At 37.3% G+C, this 26,485-nt stretch overlaps 1 protein-coding gene across 1 annotated transcript in view; it reads right to left on the bottom strand.

The window, feature by feature from the left end:
* GLIS1 (GLIS family zinc finger 1) overlaps positions 1 to 26,485 on the bottom strand; it is a 235,904-nt gene that overhangs the window by 42,642 nt on the left and 166,777 nt on the right. Inside the window, exons 4-5 of the mRNA XM_039320006.1 lie at positions 6,315 to 6,476; positions 1,850 to 1,960 (exon numbers count right to left, since the gene is read on the bottom strand). Coding sequence (XP_039175940.1) covers positions 1,850 to 1,960; positions 6,315 to 6,476 — 273 coding nt within the window. The remainder of the gene's footprint in view (positions 1 to 1,849; positions 1,961 to 6,314; positions 6,477 to 26,485) is intronic.

Here is a 26,485-nt window from a genome sequence, read left to right as displayed (position 1 = left end):
CGCCCCTGGGGCTCAGCGTGCTTTGCCTGTCCTCGCCTCACTTCCAAAGGTTGCCGGCCTGCCTAGCTCCAGCTGGCCGGGGAGAGGGCGCAGGAAGGCCACTCCGCTGGCTCTGCCCAGCCTGGTTGGAGAAGCGCCCAGGCGGGGAGAGGGAGAGAAAGAGCAAGAGAGAGAGAGAGAGCCAAGAGGGTGATAGCACCGGCAGAGCTTAGTTCAGCTTCCTCCATGGAAAGGGCCGTGAAGCAGCGCAGCCTCCCTGGCACTGCAACGGCCCCCAGCTCAAAGCCGTGCGGAGACGGATAGAGGAGCGGTGTCTCGGTTCCTAAGACCATCGGAAATATGTGTTTTCCGATGGTCTTAGGTGACCCCTTTGAAAGGATCATTCGACCCCCAAAGGGGTCGCGACCCACAGGTTGAGAACCACTGTTCTATAACATATTTTTATTTTGCAATGTTCAATATTGCTTTTATTTTCCAGACCACAGTATTATGTTTTTTTATAAATAACCCAGAATTGTTAATTGCCCAAGATGAATAGGCAGGAAAGTCCTGCTCAGCTGAACATCAAAATAAACAGAATCCATTGTTACATATAAATGGAACTTAAGCAGATTGGAGTTTGATTACTTCAAGTCAGCTTATGATGTAGAAAGACAGAATGTTAGAAAGCTATTGTAAAAAATAAACCAATTAAGATTTGTTTGTTGATCTACTATAAGCTAAGCATACTAAATGAACTACTAATTTAATAAATTAAACTATTTAAGAATTTTTGAAAACAGACAGCTATGATACTGGTTCAGTTACTTCTGCTTTATGCTTTATCTTATTGTGTTCAGATAAAAGTGCATATTTGATAGAAGAGCAGTTTTAAAGTCATCTGGCTGATAGAAATACAAAATTCAATAAAAAAAATGAGGACATCCCCCCCCCACCAAAGAGAGAAACTAACTTCTGTACTTATCCACTAACAATTGTCATAGTAGATTTCCATGAATGTGGGGATGCTTGGCAACTTGTCACCCAAGATAAAATTGTGTGGCGTGAAACTGCTTTATAACCTCTAAAGCAGGTGCCCCCAACCCCCAGTGCGGGGACTGGTACCAGGCTGTGGCATGCCAGCAACCGGTCTGCACAAACACATAAAGCCGCATTCGCTGGAGGCAGGCAGCACACAAAACCATGCCCCCTCTGGTCTGTGGAAAAATCTTTTTCCACAGAACCGGTCCCTGGTGCCCAAATGGTTGGGGAGCCTCTGCTCTAAAGTATCCCTTCTGAGCTCATTATAACTTTGAATAGTTGTTAAACAACCAATCATCAGTCAAGGACTATCTGTAGATAGGATTCAGAATCTGATCAGAGACCAATTCATCAGCTGATCTAAGTACAATTAGAAGAACAGTGTCATCAGGTCGAATAGTTGCAAGCAAAAGAGTGAGACGCTTGTCTTAACACAAATGAACACTATAGGTTTAAGAAAATGAATTGAGATTCTATTCCTGTAGTGAAATCACTGAAATAAAAAAAAAAACAATATCCACTCAGTTAAACATGTAGACATATATTTCTCGGAACTCCTGGTCTTTGGAATAGCAATAGCACTTAGACTTATGTACCGCTTCACAGTGCTTTAAGGCCCTCTCTAAGTGGTTTACGGAGTCAGCATATTTCCCCCAACAAACTGGGTACTCATTTTACCAACCTTGGAAGGATGGAAGGCTGAGTCAATCTTGAGCTGGTGAGAATCGAACTGCCGAACTGCAGGCAACCGGCAGTCAGCAGAAGTAGCCTGCAATACTGCATTCTAACCACTGCACCACCATGGCTCACCACGGAATGTTGGTCTTACCTTCTTACGCACCTGTTGTTCTTTGGCAGAATGAGCCTTCACATGTTTTCTAAGGGAGCTTGGGTCAGTGTAGCGTTTAGAGCATCCAGAAATCTGGCAAGCATACGGCTTCTGTAAGTGCATGGAAAGGAAAAAGGGGGGAAAAGGTAACATGGAAATTACATCTGCTTTGAAAATATCTTCCTTAAGATATGAATTATTATGTTAACAAATTGAAACAGTAATAGTCATTGGTGATGTTCAAACATGCTGTAAAGCATTTAACTGTGTGTTTAGCTTGAAAGTACAAATTATAGGTGAATATATGTAAAAGGCAAATTTACATCCAGGCCTGCTATAGTAGTCACTTTTTATTCTCTTTTATTGCTTTCATTCTCAGTTTAGCCAAAATGCTTTATACCTTTGGGAGTTTAATAAAATTTTAATTAAGTCAACTGCATAAAAGTGCAGTCAAAAAACCTGCACCAGAACTTGAACTATTTACAATGACTTCATAATGTTTTATATATATTATTTATATTAATCACTTTTAAGAAGTACCTCTGCTGTCTCCAATACTCAGAAACTGTACATAGAATTCTGCAGATATTTTATCAAGTTTTCAGTCATGCATCTTGAGTTCCTATAGGAAACCCACAGATAGAAACACCAGTTCATGCAAATAGCATTTCTACACGATAAATGACAGACAGCTCATCAGCCAATGCATTCAATCCTAGTGAAAATCACCTGGGCAGCCTTGAAGGTATTCATACTGGCATAATCATTATTTAAGAAATTCAATCTAAAATGTATGTCTCAAATCAGACTGTTAAAGGAAACTTGCTTTCTACCTTATATGAATATTTTATCTTTTATTATCTATTACAAGGATAATTACAAGGATGCTCTACAGTTGTCAGGAACTTAACAGAGCCAAGGAACTATAAAACAAATTAGAGGCAGCCTTGATCTGCCGTATTTATTCTTTACTCTGTTTACATGCTGGCCCCACTATTACTCTCTAGTGTCTGTTATCTCACAGTATGGAAGACTGAGCTGTCATATCCAATCTTGGGATGATTATACAGTCTCAAAGCATTTTTGCTATAATTTTAATATCTTTTAATATCTTTTCACTGGCACACAGAAAAGTTCTGACAAAATTAAATGATTTTGGATTACAAGGTTAATAACATTGCCAATATTCAAAAATCAGTCAGCTTACTACTTTTTTTTAATTGTACATGTAATCCAGTTTCAGAATAGCCTGAGACCTAAATCTAACCTAATAATCTGCTATTCAATCAAACCAGTACATTCTAGCAGGTCTTCGTAATTATTTACAGATTCTCCTTTCAGAGAAGATAAATGACAGATTGACCTGCCTTTGGAATCTGAAATCAATTCCACATGCATTCAATAAGAAATAGGCAGTCCATATAAATCCCTTTTCTTTGTAGACACCTCCAAAGGAGTAAGTAGTCCTGTTTCTTGTGCTAGCAGGAAATTTCCAAAGGAATAATAAGATCATTCACCAACTCGAGACTCCAAAGGCTAACCTGATATGTACCCAAAAATTTGTATATGAAAGTCAATTTGCTGAAAGTGCCTGGAACACACAGAGAACTGAAATTTGAGGAAGGATGATGGAAACCATTAAATAATTCCTTAGTGGAATTAACTAGGTAGAGTTCTACCCTGCAATGGCGACACATTATTAAGGATGGGAAAACTAGACCAGAAAATGTCCATCCATACTAGTCCAAGCCTTTTCAGTCTCACTGTCACACAGTATTCGGTTACATAGCTGGCTTATAAAAGGGACTGGAGTTTAAACTCTCATGAACTGCCAGTTTTGTGTTACGTGCATTTGAAGCACTAACATCAGCATGCAAGATGCATTGTCATTTACTATATATTCAGTAATCAAAAACAAAAACTGCTAGTGTGATACGAAGCTAAAATCCCTGGGAAGATTAACAGGATAAAAATGAATGTTATCTTGTGCAGAATATAAATACCGCAAAAATGTAAGAATAGGTTCAGCAAGAGTAAGTAAGTTATTAATTAAAAGGTTAGTTAAAATTATTACCGTACCTTTTTGCTGATTAGAAGTATTTCAGATAGGAAGGAAGATTATGGAATAAGCGGTAAAAACAAAGGAAGAAAAAGGAAGAAGGGAGAAAAACAGAGTAGAAAAGTTAAAGAGCCTCTTCGCAATAAGACCATCCAAAAAGATACACGGAAAGAGAGAGACTTGGTTCTGCATACATCACAAAGTCTACAAACTGCTTTGAGGGATACATCTGCCTTCCCTCCCCCTCCCTTCCACTTGTATTAATGTCAAGCCATTAAACTTCAAAAAGATGCATCCTATATGACATATTAAGTTTCAAAAGAGCCACATTTTAGAAGTAATTACAAATTCAAATCCCTAAAGCTGATTTTCAAATAAATAAAACATTGTTATTGTAAGCGTGCTTGGGTTGGAAAATGTGACTGAGTAGCTTGTTTGTTTTTGGAAGGCATAATGTACATTACACATTCCTTAATGCTGCACTGTCTGAAATGTGTAGCTAGTTTAAAAGTAAATATCAATTAACCTCCAGGTTTCTGCCACATAAACACCCAGCCAAACATTAAACCACATATTCACCTCTTTCAAAAAGACAAAGGGAGGACTTATGAGCTGTGGAGCAGTAGCTAAGATGACTAAAGAGTATGCTTAGCTTTCATGGGTGACTGCCCATAGTAGAGGCTAACATGACCTGGGCAATACGGTAACATTGCCATTATCCAAGTCTCTTAGAAAGTTAATAGAACATTCGGTTGTAATTGCCTCCTTATACAACCTCTTTACAGCTCCTGTTCATCTCTGTTTCTTGCAAGTGCTGTGGATTATTTATATTAATAAAGTTTCATTATAATGAAGTTTAATAAAAAGGATAGAGTAATGCATTCTAATATTCCAAAAAGTAGATACATGTGCTAATGTGGGGGTGGGGAGAGGGAGAGAGGGAGGAGGGAGAGAGAGAGAGAGAGAGAGAGAGAGAGAGAGAGAGAGAGAGAGAGAGAGAGAGAGAGAGAGAGAGAGAGAGAGAGAGAGTTGTAATGCTGTAAAACATGAAAAGAACCTAAAAAAGGGGGGGATTATTGGTTGAGAATGTCTATTTTAATTTTGAAAAGTGTTCGAAGATGAACTGGGAAATATCCTAAAAATACAAAATCATTTCTACACACCAGCCAGGGAGAGATAAGGAAAACTGCACTCATTCATTCATTCAGCTGACACCTTTATAGAAATATAGGTTAAATAAGCAAATGGTGGAGTGGAGCATAGAAAAGAAGTAAATATATTTACAGGCCAATTTTCTTCATATGATGGCCTACAGATGTGTTTGGCTGCCAATTTTGACCTGATATCCAAAACCTATAAAAGGCAGCAGATGAGGGATCACGCATGCAGGCTTTCATTTATAATCTTAGGCAACAAAATGCATTTTAGTTTGAAACATGGCCTGACATTTCAAATGATTTGTGGAAGAATTTCAATTAAAAAAAAAATCACACACCCAAGATTTTAAGTCGACAGAGAAAGATTTACAAAGGTATGTAAAATATTAATTCAAATGAAGACAAATTAATTGTATGGCAAAATAGTAGAAAAGCAAACTTGATGATTCTCTGTGGTTGAGGTATTATAACCTTCCTTAACCAAATGCTCTCCTGATGTTTTGGGTAAAAATTCCAGGATTCCTTACCATTATTATCAATAATGCTGGAATTTGTAGTGGAAAGAACAGGAAATCAACTATAGATATCTATTTACTGGTTCTAATGCTTTGTTAGGTACTAGCACTACTATCTAAAATATTAGGTAAGATTTCTTCACCCTAATATTTTATATATTTTGGCTGACTCTTTTATCTGATGCATGGTCATGGTTTTAGTATGTTATATTTTGAGATGACTACAATTTAAAAATCTAACTTTATGTTAAACCACATAAAATCATATATTAATGAAGAACAATATACATAAATAAACCCAATAATATGTAAGACCATGAGCCGTGTGGCACAGTGGTTAGAGTGTAGCATTTCAGGCTAACTTTGTCACAACCAGGAGTTTGCCGGCTGAAGGTTGACTCAGCCTTCCATCCTTCCGAGATCAGTAAAATGAGGACCCAGATTATTGGGGGAATATGTTGATTCTGTAAACCGCTCACAGAGTGCACTACGAAGCGGTATATAAGTCTAAGTGCTATTGCTATCTCTGGATTGTTACTAATACTTGCTCTATTTTCTATTTTTCTATTTTCTGTCATTCAGGAATACCATGGGCCCTATTTTCATCATTCTTCCATCATGGCAATGACTAAATTGTTGTATTTTATCAAAAGAAACTTGTGATGGTTGCAGAGAAGGAGCTGCTATGACAGCTGTATTTCACTGAGCATTTTATGAAATAACATCATGCTTACAGTATCCAGGTGTGTTCGCTGATGCTTAGCCCGGTCGCTAGAGTTGCTGAAAGCTTTCTGGCAGCCAGGATGCTGACAAAGATAAGGCTTCTCACCCGTATGACTTCGTAGGTGGATCTTAAGGTTTTCAAGCCGAGAAAATGCTTTGTTGCATCCTTCAAACTGCAATAAAGCCATAAAAAAACTCTGTAAACCTTTATTAAATAAACCATAATGTCTTATAATGAGTACAATATTTAAAAGACCATCCAAAGTGGGCATGCAACAAATCAACCAGAATTCAGAACATCTGCTAAAATTTATGGATGAAACACATTTGGCTTTGCTGTTTGAATATTTTACTATGAATGGCACATGGGTTGATAATACAATTTTCACATATGTACAGTGTTAAGCCTCCAAAACATGGCATTAAATAAAGGAGCATTAAGAAAAAAACTACTAGATACTTACTGATAACTAAAGTTCTTGGAGTGGTCTTCACTTGCATGGGGTATATCCTGCACAGAGCACATTTGGAAGCTTCTAATATGTACAGAATTTCTTGGTGGGTACAGCGTATTTGCCTATTGCATGTAATTAGTCACAGGAGAGGAACAGTTCCTTTGCTAATTTGTAAGAAAGTTTGATAATTGCAATTACCCACTTGGAAAAATGATGAGCAAAAAGAGGCATCTTGAAGTCTTAGTGGACAATCACTTAAATATTAACCAGTAATGTGATGCAGCTGCCAAAAAAGCCAACACAATCCTAGGCTGCATTTAGAGATGGTTAGAATCAAGATACGTGAAGTATTTATAATGCCTTGTTAAGACCACACTTGGAATTGCATCCAGTTTTTGCTGCCATGATATAAAAAAAGATGTTGGGAATCTAGAAAGAGTGAAGAGAAGAGAAACAAAGGTGATTAGGGGACTGGAGGTTAAAACATACAAAGAACAGTTGTAGAAATTAAACTATGTCTAGTTTAATGAAAAGAAGAACTAGGGATGACATGATGGCAGTATTCAAATATCGAAGAGGTTGGCACAAAGAAGAGGGGATCAACATATTCTCCTGAAGGTAGGATAAGAAGCAATGATGGAAACTAATCAAGGAGAGAACTAACTTAGAACTAAGAAGACACTTCCTGACAGTTAGAACAATTAATCAGTGGAACGACTTGCCTCCAGAGATTGTGGTGCTCCAACACTGGAGGTTTTTAAGAAGAGATTGGACAACCATTTGTCTGAAATGGTGTAGGGTTTCCTGCTTGAGTGGGAGTTGGACTAAAATGCTTTCAAAGTCCCTTCCAACTTTGTTATTCTGATATGCAATCTCTTAGATGGGCCTTGAAAGGTCAGGACGCTTGTCCCTTTGAAATTATGTTGCCCACAAATGCTCCATCCTTACAAGGAGACTGCAAGACAGTAGTCACCAGCAGATTCAGAGCTCTGAAAGATGAGGGACTAGTTACTTATTCAATCCAATATTGTGCCTTTAAAGACATTGGGCTCGCTTACTTCCTTGTCTTACTTTGCTTTTGGAAACTGCTTGTTAACTGGTATTCAACTATTAGGAACCTTTGGATATACACGTTTTACATCAGTGGATGAGTTTCCTTCTATCCTTAGCAAAAGAAGTTTTAGCTACAAGTTTAAAGGCTTGATTTTTTTTTTCTGGAATAAACAGCAAAGGGATGATTAAAACTTTGATTTTGGATGAACTAAGGGTCCGGATGAATTTGAAAGCATTTTGAATTATATATTAATTAGTGGGAAATTAATCTTGTTTTGCATTCTTTAAAAAAAGGGTAGGATGAGACTTTGAAGGTTGGACACTAGAAGGAAATAAAAATTACAATTAAAGGAAAAGAACATTTAAGTTTGATTTACTAATAAAGGGAGCAAAATATTTTAGCCCTTGAACATATTGAAGGATGTTTTTGGACAATGGAACCAGAAGTTATTTTTAAGAATATCTGCCTCTATTAAACTATGTGAATAGAGAATGTGTTTCAAAGACATTATGGAAGACTAACAAGTTTAACCTGACAAGATTGTGACTGATCTGAAAGTGGATCTAAAAATTACTGGTTACAAGAATGATATAGAAAAAGATGATACATTGGATATACAAAAGAAATCAGCCAATGTATTAATAATTAAAAGGACTATACAAATAACAACCATGAGAGTGACCTAGATAATTTTCCTATATCAGATTTACAAAAGAGACTTGTTAAAGCTTTGAAGAATTTTATGAGAGGGGGCAAAGAAAAATTAATAAGAAAAGACCGGACAGTCACTTATCTGAAATTGTACAGGGTCTCCTGCTTAAACAGGGGATTGGACTAGAAGACCTCTAAGGTCCCTTCCAGCTCTATTCTGATTGATTGGTGAGGCTTTTAAGAATCTGTTTATAAATAAGAGATGGGGTATGAGCAGAAGAGAACATTTGTTGTATTTTAAGAGAAGGTGATAAGTTACTTAATTGTTGATACTTGTTGAGATAAAGAGGAAGTCATTTCTTTATATATTTTTCTTTACTAGATTCTCATTTTTTCTTCTTTCCTACTTTGTTTTTCTTTCCTAATCTTTTAAATTTGTTAGTTTGCATTACTTTTGTATCACTGTAATTGTGATTTTTAATATAATTACTATTTTTTTAAAAAAAGGAACATCATTGGCATTCTAGAAATGCAAGACATGGCTCTGTCATCTAGCCTGGGGATTTAGAGATGTAAAGAGACAATTAAACAGTTATATTTCTAGGAACATGAACAATGTTCTTCCACAAATTGTTTTTAATAGTTTAATCCTTTTATTGCTTTTAATGATTTTTGCAGGGTTTTTGTGGTTGTCTTTGTACTGCTTTTTGCTTTTTAATTTTATGAGCTTCCCAGAGTCAGAACAGCAAGACGTGCAGCTATATAGATTTATGAAATAAATAAATGGGTAATCAAGTATAAGAAACATATTTAGCTAACCTTGTAGTAATCAGCATCATAGTACTGTGGCCTCCATAGAGGAATTGACCAGAGACTGTAGAGTGGTGATGATAGTCCTAGAAGCAACCAATGGTTGAGGACATGATATGAGCCCAAGATCCTGAAGGCAGAATGATCATGGGGAAAGTGGTTACAGATATAATTGATTCAAAATAAAGGAGATGGGAAGTCCTGGGTCTGATCAATGCAGAGGAATGGTGCAGGGAACAAGATCTACCTGGGATTTATTCACATTTTTATTCTAAAATTAAGATTTAATCCAAAAGAGAAAAGATGGTCCAAATGGATGAACCCAGCAACAAGGACATAGATAGCATCTCAGATAAAGATCAGTGACCTCTGTCTGGCATTTGGTAAACATGATATAGGGGAAGAGGGGTTAGCTTTTTTTCCAAAGCACCAGAAGACAAGACAAGGAACAACAGATGGAAACTAAGGAGAGAAGTAATCTGGAATTAAGGAGAAATTAAGAACAATTAACCAGTGGAACAGCTTGCCTTCAGAAGTTGTAAGTACTTCACGACTGGAGATTTTTAAGACTGGACAGCCACCTGTCTGAAATGGTATAGGGTCTTCTGCTTAAGCAAGGGGTTGGATTAGCAAACCTCCCAGGTCCCTTCCAACTCCATTGTTCTGTTATTCTGAAAGATTCCAAACAAATGCCAATATTGGCGACATTTGTTTTTTCCTTCTTTTTTGCTTTGACTGGGACTAGGTAAGGCAGATTTACTCTACTGATTCTTCTGATGCTAGTAAAAACAAAGCAAAGTCCTGGGGACTCCACACAGGAATTTCAGACCTATTTAAGACATGATGTGAAAGGCCCTCTGCATTTTTGAAAGACAACAGGAAGATAAAGGGGCTATAAAAGAATATGTCACTATGATGGCTTGTTTGCAAAGTGTGGCACACAGATGAGATGAATGCTTGTGTCGTGTTTATGCTGTAAAAGCCTGGTTATTCTTACAAGAATTTACTGTGTGGCCCTCTCCAGAATACAAAAGGCAACAATTATCTCCATGAAAGTGGACTAATATTTCACTGAGATAAATTGCATTAAAACTGAGGAAATTACTGACCCAGAATTCAGAGATATATTAGAACAGGAAACTACCACTCGGAATATGATGTCTTTGCTGAGATTCAATATGCAAGATTAATGTCATTTTGTATAAAAGCAGATATATTCAATATATTTTAGAGAGGAATTTTAGAAATAACCTAATTATACTGCCTAAAAAATAAACTGTGCAATTTACTGCAATCTTACAATAAAAATATGCTTGTTAACATTTCTAAGCTGATTTAGTAATGACTAATCTGAAAATGCAAAACATCTGCCTGGAATCCTATCATTTTCACTCTCCTTGTGATTTCATTTTAATTCCGTTTCCTTTGATTCTAGCAAAAGGGTAAGAGGACGAGGAGAAGGGGAAAGAAAAACAGGATAAAAATGAACAAAACAGAAGGACAGCTGCACTCAGAAGAGAAATATGGGAGATATAGTAGGGGACAATACTGGACACAGACACGACAAAAATGAAAAAGAGGTGCTGGGCTTCAGTAACCAACAAAGACATGTTGAAGTTCTTCTAACCAGTTTCCTTTATTGTTCTTAACCTGTAGACAGAAATCTTGCCAAACTAAAGCAGAAAACGTACACCATTAAACATATAGTACACTCTGAGAATTACTGAGAAAGGGCTGTCTTAACTCTCCTTCTTCTGTACTATCTAAACCAGTGGTTCTCAACCTTTCTAATGCCATGACCCCATAATACAGTTCCCTGTGTTGTGGTGACCCCCAGGGGTGTGGCCAAGTGGTGTGGCTACCAATAAGAGGGAGTAGGACAGCTAGGGAAAAGGGAAAAAAATGGCGGACAGCGTGGTTTGGCGACCCCCGTGAAATGGTCGTTCGACCCCAAATGGGGTCCCGACCCACAGGTTGAGAACCACTGATCTAAACTTTGCTGTCTTTTGCTCCTCTGGAATGCACTTCCGCCCTCTCAGGAATCCAGACTACATTCACCAGAGGTAATTGGACAGAGAAAGAAAAGGGGGGGGTCCCCTTTAACATTACAAAAAGGTGGCACAATGATTAAAGTGCAGTATGGCAGACAAACTGCCCACAGCCTGGCGTTCGATCCCTACTTGCTCAAGATTGACTCACTCTTCCATCCTTCTGGTAAAAATGAGGACCCAGACTGTTGGTGGCAATGTGCAAATAATGCTTCTACATTGCAAGTCACCCAGAGAGTGTTGTAAAGCACTATGGGGCCATACATAAGCTAAATACTACTGCTATTAAATGAACCAAACAACAATGACTCCAAACAAAGAGACTACTCTTTAAATAACACACAAGAGCATTAAAAAATAAGCCCCGCTAAGCCAGTTAAGGCCCATCTTATTCCAGTATTTTGATTCTTATAATGGCTAATCAGAAGGCTTTGGTACAATTACACATAGGAAACAGAAACTCTTCTTTTGTTCCCGTCTCTGAGTATTTGGAGATATGCTAGTCCCAATTTAAAGGTAATTATTAAATATTCTATGCAAACAGCCTTGATGCACATGTCATCCATACATTCATAAGAATCACTGAATTAAAGAGCTGGAATGGATCTTAAAAGATTAGATCCAAGATGGCGGCAGCGTAGGAAGCAGTATCAGATCATGGGGAGAAAAGTAGCCAAAATAAGTAGGAAGGTACTAAGGGGAGGGGGAGGGAGGAAAAAGAAGCAGAAAGTTAGATAAGGAAGACAGAAAGGATAAAGGAAAATAAGAAATTGGGGCAAGGAGGAAAATACCAGCAAACAGGAACACAGCAAATGAATGGCTGCACGTGGAGTTGGAGGCAACAGAGAATGAGGGAGACAGCTCCGGAGCACAGCTAAGCAGCCCAACGCTGGGGAGGGAAAAGGCAACTGAGAGCAACGAACTGACTTCTGAACAACAGACGAGGGTGACTGTTGGAAGCAGTGAACCGCTGGGTCACAGCATTTATTCAGCAATTGCCTAGGTCCACATCCCAACCAAGGCAGCCCAACTCGAGGGGGCAGCCAGACAGCCTGACCCAGGGCCCAGCAAAGCAGAGACAGTCTGACTCCCACAGCCCTCTCCCTGTCTCCTTCCAGTCCCACAGCCCTCCCCAGGGGAGACTTGCCTCAGCTGGAGACTGGATCAGCGTTCCTTCCCCAGCAAGACCAGCAGTCCCCTCCCCCACCTCCTGCTAGCCTGGCTTGGCAAAGGACAAAAGGCCTACAGCAAGGAATTGGAGCAGCAAAACCTGAGCTGGGGGGGGAGAGAGAAAAGAAGCAGCAGCAGCAGGAGCCAGAGAGCTCTCCGATATCTGAAGCTCAGAGGCCGGCTGAGAGGAACAGACCAAACAGAGCAGCTGAGCCGACCAGAAAGCTGAACAGAGGCCTGACCAGAGCAGAGATGAGCACCAAAGACAGAAGGGAGCCAACAGAGAAAACAACAAGAGGCCGGAGCAGCAAGCAACAGAAGTGAAGGCAACAATTAATTTTGAGGTCCCAATAGGAAGGGAGGAAAGATCCCCAGTAAAGAACAAAAAGGAACTGGAGCTCAAAAACTTTAAAAAACAAATAGAGGGAAGAAAAGGATAAATAAAACTAACACAATACTAAGAAAGTTAAATAAATAACAAGATAGCACAAACAAGCAGAAAAAGGGATAAAAAAATAGGCATAATTACCCAGAACAGAGACGCTAGAAAGAAGGCTAACAGCAAAGCACATCCACCAACCAAAAAGAGGGATTTTCAAACAACAAACTGATGGAACAAAGATCTCTCTGACAAACTGAAAGACAAAAAGGACAAATACAAAAAAATGGAAAGAGGGGCACATAACTTAGGCCGATTATCACCAGACAGCCCGAACATGCAAAGATGAAATCAAGAAAGCAAAAGTTCAGAACGAACAAAGACTTGTAACAGAAATCAAGGATAATAAAAAAAAAGTTTCTTCCAACACATTAACAACAAGAAAAAAGTCAAGGAAACTGTAAGCCACTAAAGGAAGGAAATAACAGGCAACAGGGAGAAAGCAGAGCTGATTAACTCGTACTTTACATCAAAGAAACTATAGCCCAATATACCCCAAAAACCACTGCAAAAGACATACCAGAAACAAAAATTAAAATAAGCAAAAAAAATGGTAAGAGAGCACCTATCTGACCTTAACGAATATAAATCACTGGGACCCGACAGATTACATCCCAGAATTCTGAAAGAGCTGGCAGATCTTATCTCAGAACCAATGCACCACGTCTTTCATAAATCCTGGAGGACTGGGGAAGTACCTGAGGATTGGAAAAGGCTGATAAAATTCCCATCTTCAAAAAAGGAAAAAAAAATGGACCCAAGAAACTACAGACCAATCAATTTAACATCAATACCTGGGGAGATCCTAGAAAAGACAATCAAAAATCAGATCTGCAAACAACTAGAAGCAAACAAAATCATAACTAGTAGCCAGCATGGGTTTGTTAAAAACAGATTTCATTCTTTGATAAAGTGACTAAACTAGTAGACCAGTGAAATACAGTAGACCTAGTATACTTAGACTTCAGTAAGGCATTTGATAAGGTAGACCACAACCTACTCCATGGTAAGCTACAAAAAGGTGGAATAGACAATAATCATCACCACCAGATGGATCTGTAGTTGGCTGTACTAAACGTAGTCCTCAATGGCACTACACCCACATGGAGAGAAGTAAGCATTGAGGTTCCGTCTTAGGCCCAGTACTCTTCAATATCTTCATAAATGACTTAGATGAGGGAATTGAAAGGGAACTCATTAAATTTGCAGATGACACCCAACTGACAGGAATAGCCAACACCCCAAAAGACAAACTCGGGATCCAAAAAGATCTAGACAAACTTGAACAATGGGTCCTATCCAATAAAAAGAGTTTAAATGCGGAGAAAAGCAAAGTCTTACATTTAGGCAGGAAAAATCAAAGGTTTCAAATACAGATTGGGCAAGATCTGGCTTAAAAACAGTAACTGTGAGAGGGACCTTGGAGTTCTAGTGGACGATCACTTGACTATGAGCCAGCAGTGTGCAGCAGCAACCAAAAAAGCTAATACAATCCTGGGTTGTATAAACAGAGGCACAGAATCAAGATCATGTGAAGTATTAGTACTGCTTTATAAAACCCTGGTAAGACCACACCTGGAATACTGCAGCCAATTTTGGTCACCATATCACAGAAATGATGTTGAGAGTGTGGAAAAAACTCAGAGAAGAACAACTAAGATGATCAAAGGCCTGGAGACTAAAACATACGACGAATGGCTGCGGGACTTTGGCTTAGCTAGTCTAAAGAAAAGAAGAAATAGGAGAGACATGATAGCAGTCTTCCAGTATCTGAGGGGCTGCCACGTTGCTCACCAGAGCACCAGAAGGAAGGACAAGAAACAATGGCTGGAAACTGATCAAAGAGAGAAGCAACTGGAATTAAGGAGAAACTTCCTGACAGTGAGGACAATCAACCAGTGGAACAGCTTGCCTCCAGAAATCGTGAGCAGTCCATCACTGGAGGTTTTTAAGAAGAGACTAGACGATCACTTGTCTGAGATGATATAGGTTCTCCTGCTTGAGAAGGGGGCTGGACTAGAAGACCTCTAAGGTCCCTTCCAGCTTGATTCTATTCTATTCTATCTACTCCCTCACTGTGTTCAGTGCAGGAATCCACAACTATAGGATAATTAGTATTAATTATCTATTTAATCTAGCCTCTATTTAAACATCCAAAGGAAAGGAGAATCCCAAGGCAGTTTATTATCAAATGAAAAAGTAGGTACACTCCATGTGAAGTTTTTTAAACAGATGTAGACATATCAATATTTTATCTTCATTCAAAAGTATATGAAGATAAAAGGTACGTGACTGAACAAAAAATTATGAAAAAGCTGATTCTGCAATTATTTATTCATAAAAAAATTAAGATTTGCCATTTTTTTTCTCTAGAAAAAGTGATATTTACCCTTGAGTCTATACCTGGTATTGCCCCCTTTGGCAGAAACTACCTCAAATAGGCATTTCTTATAACTCTAACAGTCTCTGACATCAACCGGGAGGCATTTTTTTTTCCAATTCTTCCATCCAGAATCTTTTCAACTATGCAATGTTTAAGGGGTTTCTTGCATGCCCAACCCATTTCAAATCAATCCACAACATCTTGATATTTGATTTAGCTATCCCAGAATCCTTCATTTCCTTTTTTTTGGTCAGCCAATGCCTGAGAGATTGAATGAATAGGGTCATTATTGTCATTTTCCATTTTCAGTTGAGCTTCAATCTTATGACAGATGGTCTTGCATTATTCTTAGGCATCCTCTAGTACAGTGGTTCTCAACCTGTGGGTCGGGACCCCATTTGGGGTCGAACGACCATTTCACGGGCGTCGCCAAACAAGGCTATCTACCATTTTTCCCCCTTTTCTTTGGCCACGCCCCTGGCACCCGGTGATGTATAAGTGGTTGGGGGTCACCACAACACAGGGAACTGTATTATGGGGTTGCGGAATTAGAAAGGTTGAGAACCACTGCTCTAGTACATTGAAAAATTCATAATGGATTTTACAATGATGAGCTGTCCAGGCCCTGATGCAGTAAAGCAGACCTAAATCGTAATGATGATGATGAACCATTTTTACTATCAGACTTTATAGTTGATATCTGGTCCTTTTGGTGAAACGCTGTCTTTGGTTTTCACCAAACATGTTTTCTGGTTCAGAGCACATTGTTCCAGACTTCCTGTTCTTTGCCTAGGTGTTCATGAATAAATTTGCCCTGATGTTCTTTTTGGACAGCAAAGATTTCCTCCTAATACGTTTCCTATACAAATCTAGTTAGTGCAGCTGCTTTCTGATAATAGCAGCTGCTTTCTGATAATAGACTCGTGCATTTTGACATAAATAATGGTTAGAGTAGGTCACATGATGAAACTCTTAGAGATTTTTTTCAGTGTCATTCTGCTTTAGGCTCAACTTGCTCTGATGGCCAAATCTGGGAAAATTGGATATTAATTGCTGTAGGTTTTCATGGCTGATATTTGTTGAAAGCACTGAACAACATTTAGTGACCGTGATTTAGACAAAAAAAATTCCACTGAAGATGCAAGCCACAGTTGCTACTGAAACACAGGATTATGGACCAAAAGTCATATAAACCCAATTTGCACCAGTAAGCCACTGATTCATCTATAGTTAATTGGATCATCTTTTTTGAAGACAAGGAAAATACTTGTCTTTGTTCAACCCTTTGGCATTATATTCTTCATAAATTCTCAAAGACCATAGGAAAAAAAACTCCAAGATGACATCCAAACTTCCATCTGGTTAACTCATCTGATTCTAAAAACTTACATGAATAGAGTTTGGTGTCTTTATAGCAAACTGGCTGACATAACAATCTTCCTGTAAATACAGAAATTTGTACACTTCAAAACAAAAATATACTACTCATATATTGATACACACAATTGGGGATTGTAGCAATGTAAAATCACATATAAAATATCTCATTGAAAACAATTGTATGTTTTTCGAAGAAAAAAAGAGTTACAAGTCTTTATTTTAAATTTGGTGAGGTGGCAAGATAAAAGTGATTTGCAAGCCACAATTGATTCACAGACTGCCAATTGGCAATCTCTAAGCCAAATGATCCATTGTACTGTTTCCAGCTCTTAGATCTGATGACAACCATTTTGCTGCCATTTCTTTAGAGTAACTAATTTTGAAGTGTGCAAGCATGCTTTTCCCTGGCTGCTGAACTTGTTGCTGATTCTGCCATAATTCCACTGAAAACAATGCAGCAACATGCCAGAAGATCAGAAAAAACCCTATAAAATACAGATGTAGCAGGATCACTCTCCTGATGTAGATATCCCAATTCATTAAAAAAAAAGCAGTACAACTTGTTCTGGATTTTCTACTTCCAGCACATACAGAAATAACATTTCCCAAATGAACAAACTCCGGAGTGCATATCTTTTTTTAAAGACTGCAGTTCTTTGAATTTATGGACAAAAAACCTCCAATTTTTAAATTTTAGTTATAGGGATTTCCAAAGCCAGTCTGATTGCTTATAAGTATAATATAGGGAAAATAGTTGCATTACAAAATAGTAATTGTAGTTGTGCAGAACAGTTTACCTGTAAACATCTTCAGTGTACTCAAAACAGGAGTTAAAATGATGTTCCACAATCTTTTTCTTTATTTATCTTACATCTTGCCCTCACCTCAGTATGTGAAGTCTGAACACCTGTTAGACTGGTGTCATTAATTTGGTCTTTTTTCCTTCTCAAAAGAGGTGATGTCATCACATAGTCAAATAAGATTGGCTTATAAAGTCACTGCTGAAGACAGCTCAAATTTAGGGCAAGGCTTCCTGAATCATACGGCCTTACAGAGCAAACCATTAATCACACTCTAAACACAACAATTACATGATGACTATATGGCTAATAAAATGTGGCTGTACCAATGATGTCACCGAGGATAAACACTTTGAGGGCAATGTTCGTAGCATCACACTGTCTTCAGTCTGAAGGTATGAACCCATGTCACTTAGAATAATTTTTTTTTAAAGTTTAATGACAAATTGATTTTCAGATCAGATCTAATAATAACCTTCATCTCCAACTGCACAGAATATGTTATGGTTGAATCTTAGATTTTTTAAAAAAGTAGCTTCAAAATTATTTTCTTTGAAAATTATTAGTTGTATTATATAGAATATAAAACACTTAGAATGAATTATTAAATCATTTCTAAAGAGAAGTAGGAATCTGAACTATTATGAATAATATGAATACTATTATCTTAGAAAGCTTTTGGCTTTATCACCAGGTCAGTCTCTCACTTTCATCTGACTACCTCTCATGTTTTGCTAAAGTCTGATAATTGGGATAACAATACAGTTATTAATTTTTGCACATATACAATTTGGCTGCAAATGTATTATTTTCTTTTTGTTAGCTGAATTAAGCACATTTATTTAACACACATTTACCTAATTAAGATAAGATTGCAAATTTAGGAATTGCAACACTTCACAAACATATTTAACCCAATGCATTTAATATACACGCAAGAATAATAAATATTTGATTTACAGATTAAGAATTATTTTTAGAAACTCTTTTGACTATTTTACATCATTATTCTGTGATGGTCATATGTCGGCAAATGTGACAACAGGGACATCTATACAAAGCTTTGTGACTTGAGAAGTCAATTTCATCCTGTGAAAACTTCCTAACCTGCTGCTATACTGCTTCTGTTATCCCTGCATGCCAAAGTTCTTATAGCTGAACATTTTAACACATGAGACTTTTTGAATTAAATATTTAACAAAGCAATTTCTTGCTATAAAGAGCTGAAAACATAACAAAAATGACAAATTACATTGTTCTCAATTTTTCAAAAATAATTGTGCCTTTTTATCCGGCCCATGTATTAACACAGCAATTCATAAAGGCATGGATAAACACAAATATCAATACATTATTAAATGTTGAATGTGTTCCTAAGGATATTTAATTGCAATGGTGTCTAGAACAACTGTCAGTTGTCAGGAAGGGGAGGAAACCAATAAAAATACATCATTTGGGGCCATAAGGTGGAGTACATATTCACTGGAAATGAATTATGACTGTAAAGGAGAAGGTTTCACAGGAGCACTGCTGTAAATAGAGTTAGTGTGCCATTAGAGAAAGCTCATTAATACACACTTCTGCTTTCAGTAGCAAGATCAGTTAAACAAGCTACCTTTTATTTATAGACTTACAAGGAAAACAGTAGGTCATATTGGCTGTTGACATCTCAGACAACCTACAGATGGAAAACCTGAAATGTTTCATTCCCAAAACATTTAAGGCTATCAATAGGAAATCTTCTGTTTTCTCAAAAGAGCTGAGCTTCTTCTGAGCTCTACGAAATATTCCTTCTTCTTCTGAAGTATTTAATTAATAAAATTTACATTTAATATGCATTGCATATGATTTGGCTAATGTTTACATACATTCTAATTTTCAACCAAAATAGAGAATAATGATTTTTGTCATGAAAATCAAACATTTCACAAAGCTCAACAAGCTGATCCTGTAGCACAGACGTTTATTAGTCTATGGCAGCGGTGGCGAACCTATGGCACGGGTGCCAGAGGCGGCACTCAAGCCCTCTCTGTGGACATGGGCGCCGTCGCCCCAGTCCTAGCTCTTCAGCTGGATTTTATAAAACCTTTTCGCTTTAGGCCTCTGCTGCCATTTGCAAAAAAAAAAAAAAAAAGGTTCAATCAGTCAATTTCAACTTCTTGTGGGAAAAAAAAAGATCTTGCAAAGTTGGAATTGATTGATTGAACTTTTTAGTCTCACCCAGTCTGCCGTTACCACTGCAGCCACGCCCACCCAATGGGCCACCCTCAGCCAAAGGGCCACACCCACCCGGCACCTGATGATGCATAAGTGGGTTTTGGGTTGCAGTTTGGGCACTCGGTCTCTAAAAGGTTTGCCATCACTGGTCTATGGTCTAGAACAAAAATACAGGTCATTTATTTCCCTGTCTTTGTTATTTTTTAGATTCTGGATAATCTGGGTATGATGTACCACACAAAACATATCCATTATAACATTACAGCTCCAACTTCTGCAAATAAAATAGGAAACTAAGCAATGATTTACAGTAGATTTGTGACTTTAGCCCTTTCTCTTCCTTTCTTACACCAGATGTTTTTTTCTAATCTGTCCCCCATTCAGAAGGCTTCTCATTATAACAAAGAGTACAGGTTTTACAAAAATCTCCTGCACATCCTTTTTAGAAATAACTATAGTTCTATATCCACTCTGTTTCTTCTCTGTTAATTTCAACTCAATTTGGTACAAAGGTTCTCTTTATATTAGAACCAATATATCAAAGACAAAAAAGCAAAAGCAGAAGGAAGAGAATGAAAAGAAGTGGCTGATTAGCATAGCACAGCATTTTAAAAACTAAAATACCATATGTGTCGTGTGTTACAAAAGAAAGTTAAAGTAAAAAAGAACCATGAATTCCAAAGCATCTGGAGTTTTAAAGTAACAAGGGGAAAACATTATGAAAAAAAAGGTATAATGCAATGCATTATTATTACAATGATAGATCTGTGGAGGAAAGGCAAACAAGGAAAAAGACAAATAAGGAACTATAGAGAGCGAGCACAGGTGTCAAACTCGCTACATCACATGACCTGTTGCGACGTATCGTGACTTTTTTCACATTGCTGGGCTGGGCTTGGCCTCCGCAGGATGCAACCAGCCCGCAGGCCGGCAGTTTGACGCCCCTGATATATAGAGAAGGGGGGGGGGTCATTTAAAGAGTTAAAAATATTTGCCTGTTCAAGGATTATCCAGTTGATTCCCACAACTTTGTCCCGTTTAATAATAGAAAATAATATAGGTGCACAAAGATCAAGTGAACTAGCTATATCAGGTGGATGACATATAGTCTTCCACAATGGTATCTATTATGTTGCCTGGTGCTTGGACCCCAAATGGTCAACATATAGAATATCCCCAAGTTAGTGTGTGAAATGGCTGGGATATACAGCTGCTCACCTAGATACAAATGTGTATTAGAGAAAGTATCAAATCAATATCACCCCATATTTTGTGGCTTGTTCATCTACAGTGCTTTTTACAATTTCTACATAATTGTATCAGAACACCTGAAAAGTTCAGTAATGTTAAAAGTGAAGCAATATTAACAGTTATCTACGAATGCATATAAAACTATTTGAGTTAAAGTAAAAATTTAGTTCACTTTAAAACAGTTTACAGTTAGTTGGGTTCATATTTCTATCTCCTCCTTTCCCCTTTCTTTTCCTATCATAATCCAAGGATTCTTGTTCTTTAGTTTATGCATTTATATTCTTTGGAGAACTTTTAGTGTGTAGCCATATAATCACCAAATAAATTCTTATAAATTTTGTCTTACCTTTTACACACAGTATGTTTGCTCCCACTTGGTTCTTCCTGCTAGACAAATAGACGGTAACCCCAAACTGAAAACCCTACTGTTATATCTGAATTCAAGCTCCTGGCTTTGTACAGTATCACTGTTTATGAATCTGATTGTTCAGCCAGAGTGTATTCTCAGTTAATAAATCTTGGCCTGCATAAAAGCAACATATGGCTTGAAGAACTTATATGCCCTATTCCAGTGGTGGCGAACCTATGGCACGGGTGCCAGAGGTGGCACTCAGAGCCCACTCTGTGGGCACGCACGCTGTAGCCCCAGTCCTACGCTTTCAGCTGGGTTTTATAAAATCTTTTCGCTTTAAACCTCCGCTGCCATGTGCAAAAAAAAAAAAAAGGTTCAATCAGTCAATTTCAACTTCTCGCGGGAAAAAAAAGATCTTGAAAAGTTGGAATTCATTAATTAACTTTTTAGTCCCACCCAGTCTGCCATTACCACCTCAGCCATACCCACCCAATGTGCCACACTCCCCAACTGGCCACACCCAGCCAGTGGGCCACACCCACCCGGCACCCGATGATGCATAAGTTGGTTTTGGGTTGCAGTTTGGCACTCAGTCTCTAAAAAGTTCGTCATCATTGCCCTATTCCTTGTGTTTATTATAAGTCAGGAAATATCCCAACTTACTGAGAAAACATCATCTGTGTCAAATATTGAATTGATACCTTAACAATTCTGCTTGATCATTCTCCTACCCATTTCAGTTTCCCAAAACTTATTCCTTTTAAAGCTGTTTTTCAACAGACATGAACTGATACACAAAAGATAAAATTAACTATTTATATAGTCTACTTAATTTTATAATTCTTTAATGGGGGAGGAGAGGAGGAGAGATTTTGCTTTTTAATTTTAGTGCATCACTTGGGGAGGGGAGTTGTCAGCCACTTAAGATATCAGATGAATCTTACAATTAAACAATATAACAGTATATTTTAATGAAAAGTACATTTCAGCATTTCCCATTTGGAAAAGCAGTAAAGAGGTTGAGATTGAAATCTTGATTAGTCGTATCTTATTTTAAAAAATGTGAATTTGTTTCTATACATTTCATGATCTTTTTCATCAATTGCATTACCATTCTTTTGGAATAGTCTATTGAAGATATTGGACTAGTCCCTTATTATGTTTCCAAAGAGCCATGAAAATGTAGGTCTACAGGGGGACATTTAGGGATGAGTGAAGCTCACATGATCCTTGAACTGTGGTATACTGTGTTGGTTATAATCAACTATGTATTTTGAATTGCCAACCTTATTTTTTTGTTAGTTTGCTGTAAGCTGCTCAGAATCTTTGGGAATGGAGTGCTATATAAAAATGGAAATAAATGAATAGCCTTCATAATAAAAAAAAATCAACAACCCAGATTATTCATTTATTCCAGCACCCATTATGTATTTATTTCATTTCTCCTAGCTGTGAGGTGGGGAAACTAAGTGGCAGTAGCAGTATTTGGGTTTGACGTGAAGTGCACTGAAAGTGAATGAATTTATATATGGTGATTTCCTCTATTTGAGGCCAAGAAAGCATTTTTCCAAGATGATGGTAACCTTGTTCTAATTTTGCATTTTGAGTACATATTTGTGTATCTGTTGATACTTCTTCCATCAGATGTCAGAGCACATTTGCTTAAATCATGGGAGTTTCTGGCATCTGTTATCAAATATATATCAATTCATATTTTACCAAAATAAACCCAAAGTAAAAGATTTGTAAGCCAATTTCAATGTCTTTTGCTTTCTGATTTAAGAATTATATAAAATTAAAGCAGCAGCCTAGTTCATATAGCAATGTATTAAGCAGCGATAACTCAATTTGACATTAATTGTGCTAATAATACAAATTAGAATTATAAATCTAAGTATTATTAAGGTATTCTTTCTATGGTAGCCATCCTGGCTATTCCAAATTTAAGTAATTTATGATGAAAATGTACCGATAACAAAGGCCTGTGTTTAGTTAAGATTTATACTTCACATAATCTCAGATCAATAAACATGACAATATATCGGTATGCTGCATAAATAACTGGGATATATATGATTTTTATCTGTTTTATTACATATTATAATTATTTTAAATGGGATGGAATAGCTAGCTCACTAACTGGAAAGCTAGAAATACAACAGTAAGAGAAAATGAGTTCTCTCTTATGGTTTTTATTCCTAATTCCCTGTAGTCTTAGTCACTCGATTCAGTGTCTCCACTCTACACATGAGCTAATTTCCTTGACAATATTGCTATTTTGAACAGGCAGAACCTATATGGCTACAATTATACATGCATAAGCCTTCTTTCTAAAGACTGTTGTGTTACTGCCAATAAGAAAGCCAACATTATTTGGTGAATGTTTTGCATTTTGACAGCCTAATGTGGGCTAGAATATATATATTTTTTAAGACAAGTTTTATTGGTTTTATTATTTTTAAAACAAAGTACTCAAGACACAGCATGGTGTTAGGGTGGTCAAACATCCGCAAACAAAACATATATACATAATTCAATCAATACATCAAATATTCCCTCTCTTTTTCCCTTAAGTAACATATTTTATTTAAAATAATCAAATTCTGGGCTAGAATATTAATGGGAAAAATGAGTTACTACTAACTGAGGCAGTTCCATTTTTTAATAGCAATTTTATTAAAATGTACAAATGTAAAGATGAAACTAAAAAAGAAAAAAATGGAAAGTGAAAAAATAAAGAAAAAAAGAGAAAAAATAAGACTGTAGTAAAGAAAAAGAAAACACATAAAGCAATGATTTCCCCCTGCATCACAACAACTATCAATAATTTTAGTTATCATCTTCTCTTAAAACATAACAAATGATCTCTTCTTCCTACATCTCATCTCTTATCTATAAACCACTCTTTATAGCCTTGTCATTCAGTCCTGATCAGCAAAAGTCTGTTAAGGTTACTAGAGATAACCTTGATCACTTAACCAATTTTATAGTCCTACTTTTCAGTTTTAATAATCTTGATTTTTGGTCCTTTCAAATAAGGTTGTAGAACTTGATTTCTATTCATTTTTTCTTTTGTCCCTTCTCACAAAATTCATCATAATTTTAACGTCTCATTTGTGCATCCAACACAGGAAAAATATCCAGATCTCTCTCTTTATTGTTATTTGTATATCCCTTTTAATTATTAAGATATGAGATGGTTACTTTTGTTTGTCCAATGTAGCATCTTTTTTATATCATTCTTGTAACCAGTTGTTTTTCAATTCATTCTATCACGCTTTTTAAAAAGAAAATTCAAAACAAAAATGTTTTCCCATAGGAAAGGTTCTTATAACTCTAAAATCTTATTTCAAATCTATCTGGACCCTTAGCCCATTTGTAACTTCCCAAAATCAACTGCAAGGATCACTTGTGGACAATCTCATGTCCTCTCCTTGACCAGAGAGGAATTACAATTAGCCAGTCTACTTGCTGGCCCTTCATTCCTCTGCTTTTAGCGGACCATCTTCAGTTTGCCAATTCTTCCCTGATACTCAGTTTTATATTCTCTCTTCTTACAAACAAACCATGCGTGCTGCATGTGTCCAAATACATTTCCTATATTCAGATGCATAGCACAAACAGGGTACCAATCAATTCTGAACAGATGCTGCAAGAGAAACTGAGGGGCAAAGTATACATTAGAGTTTCTAATTATTCATGGTACCTCCCAAACCACTGTATTTGGACATGCTCATACAGTATATGTCAGTTTGTCAATGTCTGTTCCAAAGTATAATTGTTACCCTTCAAGAGGAAACATATGCCATCTTGGCTTCTCTGAGATCTTTATATATGCAAGTAATTTTTTATATTTCAGTTTCCCATAGAAAAATAGGGCAAGTTGGGAAAACCTGTCTGTCCTATATGACAATTTGCATATATTATGAGGATTACATACTCCAAGAGGTCTATTTTTTTTTAGCAAGGTCCTCAGAAAGAAAATATTTTATTTGAACAGCTATGGAAATATGTAAGGATTATTGTCTGCTTGCATTGTAATATTCTTATCAAAATATCATAATGATAATACCACATAAATATCTAATAACTCTTCTGTTTTTAACACTCAAATCCATATGTGTATTAATAATCATGTAATTTACTAAAAGACAATCAGTGTTTCAGGGGAAACCCCAAGCAAATATACAGATAATATATTAAAATACAAAATTCAATTTCAAAATCATTCTGTCATTAAAGAGTGAAAAGCAGAAAAGCATATATTCTAGACACCATTCCTCAGCTTCTTACAGTGACATATCAATGGTGATGTCTTATTATGGCCTGTACTGTATACATATCGCAGTCTGAAAGACCAAGACTAGATTTTCGAAATGCTTCAGAAATGGGGTTGCTAAGTATAACAATGACTGTATAAGATGTCAAATGTGGCAAGTTTGAAATGGAAAGATTTTGCATTCAGCTCTAAAAATTTCTCTTTAATTATATATTTTTAAAAAAACTGGAAATAAAACCCAACAGAGTTTTTAAATTGAAATGTTGAATATCAGCCCAGAAATCACCCCCCTCATCCCAAAAATATGTTTTTCTCTGATTCCCTCTCATATTTTCAACAGTGCATTCAGCCTTCAGCTATTTAGGGTACAAAAAAAGTAAACTACATTATTCTAATACATCATTATGCAATATTTTGGAAGGAAAAACTTAAGTTTTCATGGTACTTTTAATTCTATCCTACAAACTAGCAGAGAAGTACCGTATTTTCGCGTATAAGACGACTTTCTAATCCATGAAAATCTTCTCAAAAGTTGGGGGTCGTCTTATACGCCCAGTCGTCTTATATGCCGGAAAATACCCGCATGTGCGTCGGAGGCCAGCCGGCTGGGCCGGGAGGGGAGAAGCTGCGCCTTCCGAGCGGGAATTGGTGCTCCGGCCATGCCCCTCTTGCGTGCTATGGGCTGCACGACGTGGAAAGGGGCTCCTGTGACCCCACTGCTGCGGTGGCGCTCAGGAGGCTGGAGGGGCAGGCAGGTCCGGGGGGGGCGGCTGGGAAAGGGCAAGAGGTGCCGGGATGAGGATGGGGGGCTCCAGGTTGGTGGGTGTGAGTGCAGCTGTGGCTCCAAGGTGCGCGGATCCTCCGTGCAGCTTCCGAGGCCCTGGATTTGCCGC

This window comes from Crotalus tigris, unplaced genomic scaffold, assembly GCF_016545835.1.
Source record: "Crotalus tigris isolate CLP2741 ecotype Arizona unplaced genomic scaffold, ASM1654583v1 scf7180000023617.9722795, whole genome shotgun sequence".
In the NCBI taxonomy this organism is placed as follows: domain Eukaryota; kingdom Metazoa; phylum Chordata; class Lepidosauria; order Squamata; family Viperidae; genus Crotalus; species Crotalus tigris.
The sequence above is the reverse complement of the archived record's forward strand: the minus strand, read 5'-3'. Positions and strand labels throughout refer to the sequence as shown.